The sequence below is a fragment of the Anthonomus grandis genome, chromosome 6 (genome assembly GCF_022605725.1).
Source record: "Anthonomus grandis grandis chromosome 6, icAntGran1.3, whole genome shotgun sequence".
NCBI lineage: Eukaryota > Metazoa > Arthropoda > Insecta > Coleoptera > Curculionidae > Anthonomus > Anthonomus grandis.
Genome location: NC_065551.1, coordinates 21361338 through 21374295, shown reverse-complemented (window position 1 = coordinate 21374295; position 12958 = coordinate 21361338). Strand labels below are relative to the sequence as shown.

Below are 12958 nucleotides of genomic sequence, written 5' to 3'. Positions count from 1 at the left end.
AAACAAAATAACAGACCTTTTCGTTTAAAAATACACAACTGGCGTAGGTTATAGTATCACATTTAATGGAGATTTTTGAACATTATTTTATACAGCGATCAGGAAAGGGAGCTTGCAAACAATAATGTATCCAGTTGTAAAGGCCAAACTTTATTAAATATAAATAAATTGTATTTTTCTATTATATTTTTATTACTTAAAGATTTAATAAAATCTATTATATTAGCCAATGAAAAATGTTAAATTAAGACAAATTTAATAGACGCATGTTTAAATAGAGATTCTCTTTAAAAGCTTAGAAATTTCTTTATTAAAATTATATAAAGAACTGATGCGTATGGTTGTCCATTAGTTACCATAAATAAAAGAATGAACTGATGATCGAATGTTTTATTGGGTATAAATGTAAAAAGAAAATTCAAAACTCAAAAAATTTGCAATAAATCAGTATTTAATATAATTTAACACCTATTTCAACATCTCATTTAATCCACACCAACACCAACATTTCTAAAGAATCTTAGTAAAAACTATGCTTGTCATTTATGGAGTAAATAACCACGTAAAAATAGACGTCTTACATTGATTTCCTAATATTTTCTTAGTATTATTTATACCATGACCGGTCATAGCTTGCATCAGGTTAAATTGTCCTTACTTGCACATATTTCATACATCTCTGACAAATGTTTTGACTCATTCATGATATTAGTCCCATGCAACTTGACATTCACGATAGAGCTCTGTTCAAATTTCTGTTCGAGCTTCCTTTTTTCGACTGTGCAGCTCAATTCTTTCTTTAGTTAATAGTTCTATAGGTTCTGTTGCTGCTATCGCTAGGACCGCTGCAGTACTGACATTTCTGTATGCCTAGATTATCAGGATCGCCATTTTTCTCTTCACTAACTCCAGCATTTTTTCGTATATTTTTTTGTTTTAATAATATCTCCACACACTGGTGCTGCATATAGTACCACAAATATAATGGTTATCCTATCTTAGGCAAAAAAAACACAAAAATTTGTGTAAATAAGTTTGTGTTGTAGTATGCCTTTTCGGATATTTTGCCTATATGTGTTTTTATTTTTAGATCCTTATTAAGAAGGACACCTAGATATATAAGTTTCTTTTATATTTAGTGTTATTCTTCCTCCCTCAATGACTACGACTTTACACCAATAGGTCAAATATATTGACATTTTTCTTTAAGGAACATTTTATTTTTGGCTTTACTTACCTGATAAAGTATCGGCATAGGCAATTAGCGTAACATCTTCTTCCATGTTTGTCCCGAATATTGAATCGTAGTAGATATTCTAGAGAAGGAGTAGCGGTACAGATTCCTGGGGGTAGTCCACACGTTATCTGGTGCTTGTTTTCCTGGGGGTTAGGATATACACTACCGCCCAAAAGCGAAAAAACATTTATAAATTTAGCAATAATATCTTAACATACAAGATATTATTTTACATTTTTAGTAGAAAATATTTAGCTCTGTTATTGCAGCATAAAAACACATCCTTCTTGTTTGTATTTACCTTATCAGTTGTTCATAAAAAATTATTTATGCTATTTTATGCGGACAAAAGTGAATAAACATTTCAAACAAATCTTATTTGGTATTTAAAGTGATTATTTATCATTAGTTTGATTTTAACGTTGAGTGTTAAACTGTTATATTCGATTTGTGCAAAATGCTGAATTTGGACTTTAGAGCCGTCGTCCAGCCAAAAAACCATTCATTTCTAAAAAGAATAGATTGGCTAGACTCGAATTTGCACAGGAACATTTTGATTGTACAACCCGAAAGTGGAAAACGGTTCTATTTTCTGATGAAAGTAAGTTCTGCCTATTCGGATCTGATGGAATGAAATGGGTTCATCGTCCTGCCAATACTAGACTTAATCCAAAGTACACCAGGGCAACTGTGAAACATGGAGAAGGCAATATCATGGTTTGGGGTTGCTTTTCCTTCTCCATCGGGAGTAGGACCATTAAAAAAAAAATAAAAGGAAAAATGAACAGATTTCAATTCTTGAGAATTCTTCAGGATCATATGCTTCCATACGCAGAAGAAAATATGCCGCTTCGATGGTCGTTTCAGCAGGATAACGATCCGAAGCATACCGCAAAAGTAGTAAAGAAATAGTTTGAAGACAACAATGTGCCCCTTATGAAATGGCACCCACAAAGTCCGGATCTAAACCCGATAGAAAACCTATGGGACTATTTAGATAGGAAAATCAGACAAAAAAAATTAAAATAAATTTAGAAACCAGAATGATTTGTTCACAGCTCTTCAAGAGGAGTGGAATTCCATTTCAGCAGATTATATTGACATAATGAACTCTATGCGAAGTCGGTGTGCTGAAGTTATAAAAAATAAGGGTTTTGCTACACATTATTAGTTTTTGTATGTACAACTAACTAATACATTGTGTATAAAAAATAAATATAAATAGTGTTTCTCCACTTTTGTCCCCTGTTAAAACAAGAATAAAATATATTAGTTGTCACTTAAATTTTTTAATGAGCTACTAAAGACCAGAAACAAAATTATATTTAAAAAAAAAATAAAAAATTAATGATCAAATACACTATTATAAAAATAAATACAAAAGACACTTTGTGTCTCCACTTTTGTCCGGTAGTGTATATATATATATATATATATATATATATATATATATATATATATACATATTATATATATTATTTTAGTAAAAGTCGATGGTTATCTGCAAAAAGGTCAAAATATTTCTTGCTTACAGCGTATAGCTTATGTGTGTACAAGACACCCAATTAAACACGTTCTGTATATCCAGCATTATTATCATATCGATGCTGTTTCTGTCTTTCAAACTGTGTTTAAGCTATAATATGTGGTATTTATCAGTCTCTTTAACTCAGCCTTATCGATCAGTAAATTTTTTTATAAGGAGCTCTTAAACTTTAGCAACACTATTTATGATGCACAGTGGTCGAGACGTTGTTTGCCCACTGGTGTCATTTTTAGATTTTAGATCAGTTCCAGTCGTATTATTTTCCAGGCATCAGAAAACTCTTGTTTTGTTTACTATAAATTGTTTACCATAAGAATCTTCACAGTTTCCGCGGTTATTTGATCCGTTTCTTTAAGCTCCTTTAACTTTTAGCTGTTTTAGCGATTGTATTAGGTCCTCTTAGTCTTAGGCATTTTGTTACTATTTCATATGCTTTACCTTATATGTTTTTCTCCAACTATATGCAAACATCGTCCTATTTCGATTTCCTACTTTTCTTTATTTCAGGCTTTAATTGATTTATGTTTTATTAAAGTATATGACTGCTTCTTGAGTGAATTTGTTTTGTTTTTTTAAGCGCATAAGTTTACGTCTCTGGCTAATACATTCTTTTTTGGCGGTACATATGGTTGCGTCCCACCAGTACTGGGCTTTACAATTTAAATGGTTCGTTTTTATTTAAGTCAAGTTTTTGGTGCACAGCTTCTCTATTTCTTTTGTAAATTTTTTAAAACTGTTTCTTATATTTGTTTGGTTTAATCCCTTTGCTTTTTTGGTAAATTTGCTGGTAATCATTTTAGTATTAAGCTGTTTGGAGAAAAATCCCTATCCTGCAGATTTCTCGTTATTATTTAGTTTTTTAGTATTACTTTTTTCATAGACTTCATACTTTATTAAGCAATAATTGTTTAGATTTTCTCCATGCTGTGCCATGGTCCAATTTGCCACTCTTAAATAAATTATGGGTGACTCAAGTATAAAGTCTAGTCGTGAACTTCCAATGATACTTACAAAGGTAGGGTCATTGCCTACGTTTACTACTGCCAACTCTTAATGCTATCCAGTTAGATAATATTACTTCTCTAAGATTCTGTTTTTTTAATCATCTTAACTGAGTCGCCTGTAATACTTACTTATACATAGATACACCGAGTAAACAACGAGATCTTCAGAACAATCGAAGTCTTCCAGTTCTACTGCAGCAAACCCCTGCCGTCTGGTTATTTTCAGGATCTTAATTTTGTAGCTTGCATAACCCTACTCAACCCAACTCAAGCAACCCAAACTTACCTAACCTAATCCAACCTAACCGAACCTGACCCAACCTAAACCTACTTAACCCAACCTAACGCAAGCTAACCCAACCTGTCCAAATTCAACCCGACGCAACTAAAATAGAAATCCAAAAAATGTTTATGAAGCCATAAAATTAAATTTGGTTTTTTAAAAATTGAACTAAATATTATTTAATTTTTTTTCAGTCATTTAAAGCTAATTTCAATAATTTGAAAATAGCTTCAAATGCTTGTTGATATTTGAAGCCATTCATATGAGGCTGTTTGTACTAAAAAAATACATAAATGTTTTCCTTTGGGCCTAAAGTCGTTCCTTATATTTTTAAGTATTTAAACTCATTTGAAATTAATTTTTGTGATATTTTTTTATTTAATTTTGTGAATTTTATTATATTGTTATTTTAATATTATATAATGATTTAATTAGATTTCGAACTAAGAATAAGATTCTATTTCTTAATGTGTACAAAACTCTTTCTATTTGCTAAGGCATAACATAAATGGCGCTGGTGCTTAATTTAATTTTTCTCGCGTTCTTAAATTAAACGCCATATTTTAGCAAAATTATTAACTTTTGAAAAAACAATTGACATATTTTTATCTATCATTGTTTAAAGCTTACTTTAGGGTTTATAAATGAACAATTTTAAAATAAACGTAGTTGCTTTTCAAATTAATAATTTATTATATTACGCCATGGCTAATAACAAAATGTTAAAATACGAATTTAATAAAAGCATGTTTAAATGGGAGAGATTTAAAGTTTTGGAATATACTTAATAAATTCACATAAAGATCTGAATGTTCGTTATTATTTATTAGAAACCTAAGAACAAAAATAAACTAATGCTTGACTTTTGAATAAAGAAACAAACATTACCAAAGGATATTATTAAAAAATAAAATGCTATAGAAATCCAAATGTCTATAAACATCGATACTTAGCCCAGTTTATTTATTTCAACTTATTATTTATTTAAAATCTAGCAGCTTATACAGGGTGATTCAAAAGTAAGCGGCATCCTTTCAGGGGCGTAATCCTTGTATGAAAATAAGATATAGAAATAACATCCCTTTTTCTTTTACTCTTTAGGTTATTGTGATTTTGTTTGAAAATTATAAAATTTTAGAGTCTTATACTTAAAAAAGGTAATCTTAGTTCAATTCGATAGAGCGTACCATTTACGAGAAAAGCGACTTTGAAAATGTTCTGATTGCGTATGTTTATTGATGAAAATTAATTCGCATTACGATCGATAAAAAAGACACTTTTTACTCACATTTTATTTAACAATTTATAAAAAGTGTTCAAAATTATTACCATTCGCGTCACGGCAAGCTCTTAATCTTTTTATTAGATTATGGTGCATACGTGGTATAATTCTTGGATTGTTTTTAATTGTCTGAAATCCTTCCTCTATTCTTTGCCTGAGAACATCAATATTGGGTATAGGGCGAGAATAAACTAGTTGTTTTAGGTGTCCCCATAAATAAAAATTAAGGGGGTTTAGGTCAGGAAACCGTGGTGGCGACGGCACTGGACCCCCACGACCTATCCAGCGGTTTTGATAGGCATTATTTAAATGTTCTCTAGCGAGAATGCTAAAATGTGGGGGAGCACCATCGTGCATAAACCACATTTGTACTCGTAATTGAAGTGGTAGATTTTCTAATATTTGTGGTAATTCATTCTGTAAAAAATTGTGTAAATTTGTCCATTAAGTCGTTGCGGCATAAATACAGGTCCTTTTAAATGCCCATCGATTATTCCCGCCCACACATTTAAACTAAACTGCTGCTGATATGCCTTCTGTACCGTAGCATGGGGATTCTCATCCGTTCATAGGTGGTTGTTGTGGAAATTGAAAATTCCGTTTCTTGTGAAGCCGGCCTCGTCAGTAAATAAAATTTTCTTCTCAAAATTTTCAAAAGCAACGCGGTTTTCTTCTAGCCAATTACAGAAGTGTACACGAGGAAGGAAATCTCGCTCTTCCAAAGCCTGAACCCGTTGAATATGATAAGGGTAGAGTAACATATCGTGCAAAATTCTCCATACGGTTGACTGAGAGGACCCTTCTTGATTTGCGATGATGGGAGTGCTCAAAGATGGATCTTCTTCAATACGATCTAGCACGCGTTCTTCTAATGCTAGGGTTCTGGCATTTCTTGGTCGCCCAACAACTTCCTGTCTTTGAAATGTTTCTTAAGCAAAATTTAAGTAGATATTATGCGATATTACTCACATTTTTGAATTTACCTGTTTCCCTTAAATTACGATCTACTCTTGCGAAAACCGTACGGTGTGGCACTCGTCGATTAGGAAATGCCTCATGATACAATCTTCTTGCTTCAACACAATTACCAAATGCTCTTCCAAACATAATGTGAATATCAGCTTGTTCTTGATGCGTAAAATCTATGTTTGCTTTTTAAACTTAGAAACACAAAGTACCAAACTCAACAAAGGCAATGCCCTTCTTATTAATAATAAATAGTAATTTGTAAAACACTCTATGAAACTAATTTTACTTTGACAAAGTAAATTGTATTTTACAATGACATTTATCAGTCATTTAAATGCCAAAAACCAAAAAACAACCGCCAACTTTGATTTAAATGCGTATCCAGTAATTTTATTATGTATCAAACATACGCAATCAGAAAATTTTCAAAGTCGATTTTCTCGTAAATGGTATGCTCTATCGAATTGAACTAAGAGTACCTTTTTTACGTATAAGACCCTAAAATTTTATAGTTTTTAAACAAAATCACAATAACCTAAAGAGTAAAAGAAAAAGGGATGTTTTACCCTTACCAACCCCCGCATGTGACGCACCTGAATAAAATTTAAAAAATTTGAATTTAGAATCTTATTCACAACGAAATATTTATGCAGTACACCAATTTTCAAAATTTAATTCTAAAGGGTTTTAAAGTTATAGAGAAAAAATTGTCTTCAAGGGGTCCTATTCAAAGGGGCGTAGCTCCCTTAGGAAGCAATTTCGAACCCATATTAATATGAACTTTTTGCCTTATTTTCATACAAGGATTACGCCCCTGAAAAAATGCCGCTTACTTTTGAATCACCCTGTATACGTGAAATAATTAACATTATCAGGCAATTTAGGCAATGAAAAAATTATTTATTTCACTATTTCATTTTATTTTAGACATGTGAAACAATTTCTAATAGTTTTCTGGGATTTTTTAAATGCTATTGGTAAGTTTTGTTTCAGATACACCCTTAAAAGCTACCGATAATCCTCTAGAGATTTTACAGAGATGGGGCTCTGGCCGTTTGGTTTTACGTTACACAACATTACGTGCCAATGGTAAGTAATTTTTTTCAAGAAATTTTAATTTAATTACACTCTTTAACAAATCTTCTTTGGTATCCTTCTCAAATATTGCTACCCTAAATCACTCAGCTACAAACGCGAAGATAAAAGACTATTTTTGTCGAAAGCACTTTTGTTACGTTTTGTTGAATTAATTGGCATAATTAGGCCTTAATTGTTTGTTTCCCTTTCTTATTAGAAGCTTTTAAGTGGTTTAATTTTTAAGACTTTTACATTAAATCTCTTTAAAAAAATCACTGTTGAAAAAGGCAATTATACGAAAGTCTTTTGCGCAAATTCAATTCAAACTAATAGGCTATACATTACATTTAATTACAAGTCAATACAGGCTGTCGACAGTAGCAGGAAATATTCGATTATCCACATAAGCTATAAACGTTTAGAGAATATATGTGATAATTAAACACTGTCGAAAACGCTACAGCTTATTTAGGTGAATTTACGAGTTTGTTGTAAGCTTACCAGTTTTACATAAATCGACTGGAAAATTGGAATATCTGTTTAGCCCTTAAATCAAAGGTTTAAAACCTTTAAATCGAACCGGGAGCGCATTCATATTTTTGTTATCAGTTTCCAAATTTAAAAAGTTTCCGTAAACTTTTTTAATAATATCGTAAACCAAAAGACCGGAAACCCATCTGATGTGAACGTTTCAAATGATAAATCGTCGTATACCATATTGAAGTGGTCTGAATAGGCATAATTCTCGGAAACCCCACTTTGAATAACGTATTACTCTCTAAGGGGATGTTGCGGTCTATATTTTTGGCATGATATACTGACTCGCTGATTTCTCAAGGTTATTTATTATCTATAGATAGGTAAATTAAGACAGAGTGTAAGTTTTTGGTGTATTATATTATGACACTAGTCAAAATAGTATCTTTTAGATTAAGTTAAACGAGTTTTTAGCTCCAGAAATTATTTAAAAACAATATTTTGAGAAAATTTGTATTAAGAATATAATTTTTTTATTAATGTACAGACTCAGAAATATAGATACTTTAAATACTTTAACGCTGGCCTAACTAAGATGCACGCTAAAGAACAAATTAAAAATGTAAGTAACGAATGGCTTTTGTATACAGGGTATCCTATTTGCTATGTGTGACTATTGCTATATTCGAAACTATAGGAGATACGAGGGCGGTTAAGTTTAAATCTTTTTACAGCGTTGCAAAATATTTATTAGTTCGTGTAATACAAGGTGATTTATAAAAAACGCCAAATTTTATTTTAATTATTATTTCCAATACTATTAATTTTAAAAACCTAATTTTTTATGCTCTCTACAAAACTTCACCTTTATTTTTTTTATGATGTTTGGTATTTTGCCAACGGCTATCAACTTCTTTTTTTTTAATATGGACCTGCATTTTTATAAATTATTTTAAAAGCATTTTTTATTCCTTTTAAAATAATGTTTCCCAACGTTTCAACGTATTAATAACAATCATCAAGAACTTTTCCTTAGTGCCGATCTGACTTTTTTAATTGGTAAAAACTGAAATACTTTTAAATGTTTATTCTTTTCCTCATAATTTAAAATTTAGTTAATATTTAGCTAAAAGCTAAGGCTTATTAAACATGTGGTTATTTATGTTAAACCCCAATCTAAGTATATTAAAAAAATTTAGTTTTATTTAGTGTTATTTGTTAAATTGGTAATAATGGTCCTATAAATTGGCCCGCAAAATCGCTTGATATAACATCTATTGATTTTTCCGCATGTGGTTTTATTAAGCATCAGGTTTACCAAACTGCGCTCTCCATTTAGAGGGCCTAAGTTTAAAAATAAGAGAAACATGGAATAAAATTTCAAATCATTCAATAATACTCAAATAAAAATTGTAACCAATGCGCGCAAATGCTTACAAAATAATGACGATTATTTCAAACATTCAGATTAATAACAATTTATTTCATAGTTATGCACATATTATTTAAGAGCGTTTATTTATTTTAAATATGTTTTGGATTAATTTTTTTTATTAGAATCTTGTTTATTAAAAACAAATTCATTATAAGGTTAGTCAGATCATTGTTGTAATATTTATTTTTTAAAATTACCTCATTTTAACACTTTGACCCCTGCACCCGGTTTCACAAAAATTATGTACCCGAACTAAAAATTTTGTTTTATAAATTTGTTTTGAAAATTACTTGTCAATACAATAAGGATACAATAACAGTTTTTTTAAAGTAGTGATTTTAGAATGCGTGTATATTTTTGATACACGCAGAACGGTTATATTAACCTGCATGTATCAAAACCAATACACATTTTTTTATAATAAGTTTATTCAAAAAGTAGAAAAACTTACATTGGACTTAAATTTACATTTTTTTGGATACATTATGTGTTTTGAAAAAGCAATTTAAACATAAAATTTTTTTATCTGTACATCCTGAAAATCTAGTGTTACATTGTTTCGAATTTTTGGATGCTTGCGCTCTTCCGTAACTTTCTGAGTAATAATTATAACAAACCACGCATCTTCCTCTCTTTGCTTGTTCATCCAATCGATGAATTAATGCTGGCAGGAGAGGAACATCTTCATTGTCCTTGCACAAACTCTCAACAAGGCTCTCCCTAAAAGTCGTAATATCCATTTTTTTGTCTAAAGCTTTATTACACAGTTTTAGTGCGTTGACAATGCTAGTACTTGCTATGACTTCTATCCCCACTTTCCAATACCATTTCAACGAACGCCTCACGGGATTACTATAGGAAGATATTTAGTCCGAGATATCAATATAGGACTTAACAGCGTTATATTCGATTATGGTAGATGGCTTATTTTTTATACCAGTTCTTGTCTGGATTTCAGTCATTACTGGAGGCGATTTAGTTGTCAAAAAAGCAACATCTCGTTTGTCTACCCATTTGCCAACAACAACTTTCGTGATGCTCGCTTGAGACAGCATTTCTCCGCGATTTAATTTTTGCTCAAAAATACGTTTAGGGCTGTATTTTCTATTTTTTTGCAGTGTTCCAATTAAATGAGTCTCATTGTCGTTCAGTAGGTGAGCTAAACTAACACTGGTGTAATAGTTGTCGGTGACTAAGGTCCTACCGCTGTTCGAAATAGGTTGCATTAACTCCATTACTACTTGAGTTGCTACTGGTTGATCCGTGGGTCAGACTTCCTTGCCAGCATAAACTTTTAAGTTGTACGTGTAACCACTTTGAGCACACAGCTTAAAAATATTTATACTATACTTATGGTTTTTTCCAGGTATATATTGCAAAAATGATAGCCTTCCTCGAAAATGAACCATGGATTCATCTATACAAACGGAGTTTCCTGGCACCAAAGCTGCCTGGAAATTTTTGATAGATATTCCTAAAAGTGTTTCCAGTTTGAATAATCTGTTTCCCTCTGGACATAACTCATTATCCGAAATATGTAAACAAGACAGCAAAGCTTCAAATCGACATCGTGATATCTGTGTAACTTTGTATATATCAGTTTTATAAATAAAACTAGTGCACCAAAAATCTTTTAGACGAGGTTTTCAGCTCAAGTCAGCTTAAGTCCCATCCATATAAGGATTCCAATAAATTTTAACATTTCTTTGTGATTTGTGTCACTCCAGTTGGCGATAATTGAGTTTTTTGAGATAGACTTATTGACAATGCCAGCAATAATCTTTTGATGGCCGTACCGATTTGTTTCGGTTACGAGAAGGTCAAGCAAAAAGTCATTAGTTTCTGATAAATTTTATCAGAAACTAATAGCCTATAAAAAGAACGCGGGCTGTCGACATGACGCGTTTCGACAATCGGACCTAATGTACTATCCTCTTGTGGATTTGAAAATTTATGTAGATTCTCTTCCTCAACTTGATTGGAATGATTCCAAATTACGCTTGGTTGTACTCTTGCCGCTTGAACTTGGGGACCAACTAAATTTATATCTTGATCTTCGTCATCACTACTGGTACCCTAAAAATAGATATAATTTTTATTATTGAGGGTATAATATAATAATACAAATATTATCTGTTGTGGCTGGTCTTGGTTTTTCGGTACTTGAGGTTGCTGTTGATATTTAATTTTTTTATATTTTTGATTTGCATCTGAATCATCAAATGGCTCGTCAATATCGCTAACATCGCTTAAACTTTCAGCTAAACTGGCAAGTTCTAACTCCGAAAGAGCACGTTTTTTTCTACCCGGCATATTTGCGTGCGAAAATCGTCACTAGCAAGACGTACAAACACTCGATCACCGAACTGTAAACAAACACTGATCCTGAAAACAATATTTGCCGGTATTTAGGTTTAACGAGATTTTTGCCATGTTGCCGGACTTAACAATAACAATTTTTAACAAACTAGGAAAAAAAACTAGTTACCAGAACCTAAAGGTATTAAAAAGCCCATACAAATACGTGGTAACTGTGTTCGGATAAAATATACAGCACGTTGTATACGCCAAATATCCGTGTATCAAAAAATATATACACAGGCTAATTTACAAATCTTTTTGCGTATTACTTTTGATACACATAGGGGTTAACGTGTTAATATTGATGTTTAACATTTAGTAGCACTAATATGATTCAGCAGACGATTATTGAATAAATAAATTGATGACAGCTAAACAAATGATACACTCTATAAAGGTTATTTAAAAAACCAAGTCATTTTGTGTCTTAAATGAAATTATTATTAATATTACCACTTTTATAATATTTTAGCGTCTATAAATATTTTTAAATAACAACTGTATTAATAAGTATTTAATTTATAATTTAAAAAAACTTAAACCCGCATTAAGGAAACATTCCTGATGATGGCTATTAATACGTCGGAAAACGTATGAATAAGATACATTATTTTAAAGGGAATAAAAAATGCTTTTAAAATAAGTTATAAAAAAATGCAGGTCCGTATTTAAAAAAAAAAGTCGATCGCCGTTGCCAAGATACGTCATAAAAAAAATTAAAGATGAAGTTTTGCAGAGCACAATAAGTTATAAAACTTCGTAATTTAAAGCTTCTAAAATTAATAATATTAAAAATAATAATTAAAATATAATTTGGCGTTTTTTATAAATCACCCTTTAACTTACGAACTTAAAAATATTTTGCAACGCTGTAAAAGGATTTAGAATAAGTATCAAAATTGGTAACTTATTTTTGGTTAAACTAATTTAACCACCCTTGTATCTACTGTAGGTTCGGGAATAGCAATAGTCACACATGGCAAATAGGACACCCTGTATACCCATTTATAAGAAAAGTATATACAATATAAGGCAAAATGTCTAATCATGTATATAAAGAAGTATTTCCTTATCCTGATGGTAATAAGACATTTATTAAAAGTAATTAAATCTTGTAAGAAAAAAACATATAAAATGCATGTCATTTCTTGTATTTCCTTCTGTTGTGGCTAGTTACATAATTATTTATTTCCTCTTTGATTCTCGATATATAGAAGATAACTATGCCAGGAATATAAAAATATAGGATTAGCTTTAATATGCACAACTTAATATTCTACTACTAAG

The 12958-nt window shown here is 31.0% G+C and overlaps 1 protein-coding gene across 2 annotated transcripts in view; it reads left to right on the top strand.

Moving 5' to 3' along the window:
• Window positions 1-12958, top strand: part of LOC126737802 (apoptosis-stimulating of p53 protein 1) — a 413921-nt gene that overhangs the window by 50030 nt on the left and 350933 nt on the right. For both annotated transcript variants that reach the window (XM_050442856.1, XM_050442862.1), the window contains exon 3: window positions 7315-7410. In XM_050442856.1, coding sequence (XP_050298813.1) covers window positions 7315-7410 — 96 coding nt within the window. The remainder of the gene's footprint in view (window positions 1-7314; window positions 7411-12958) is intronic.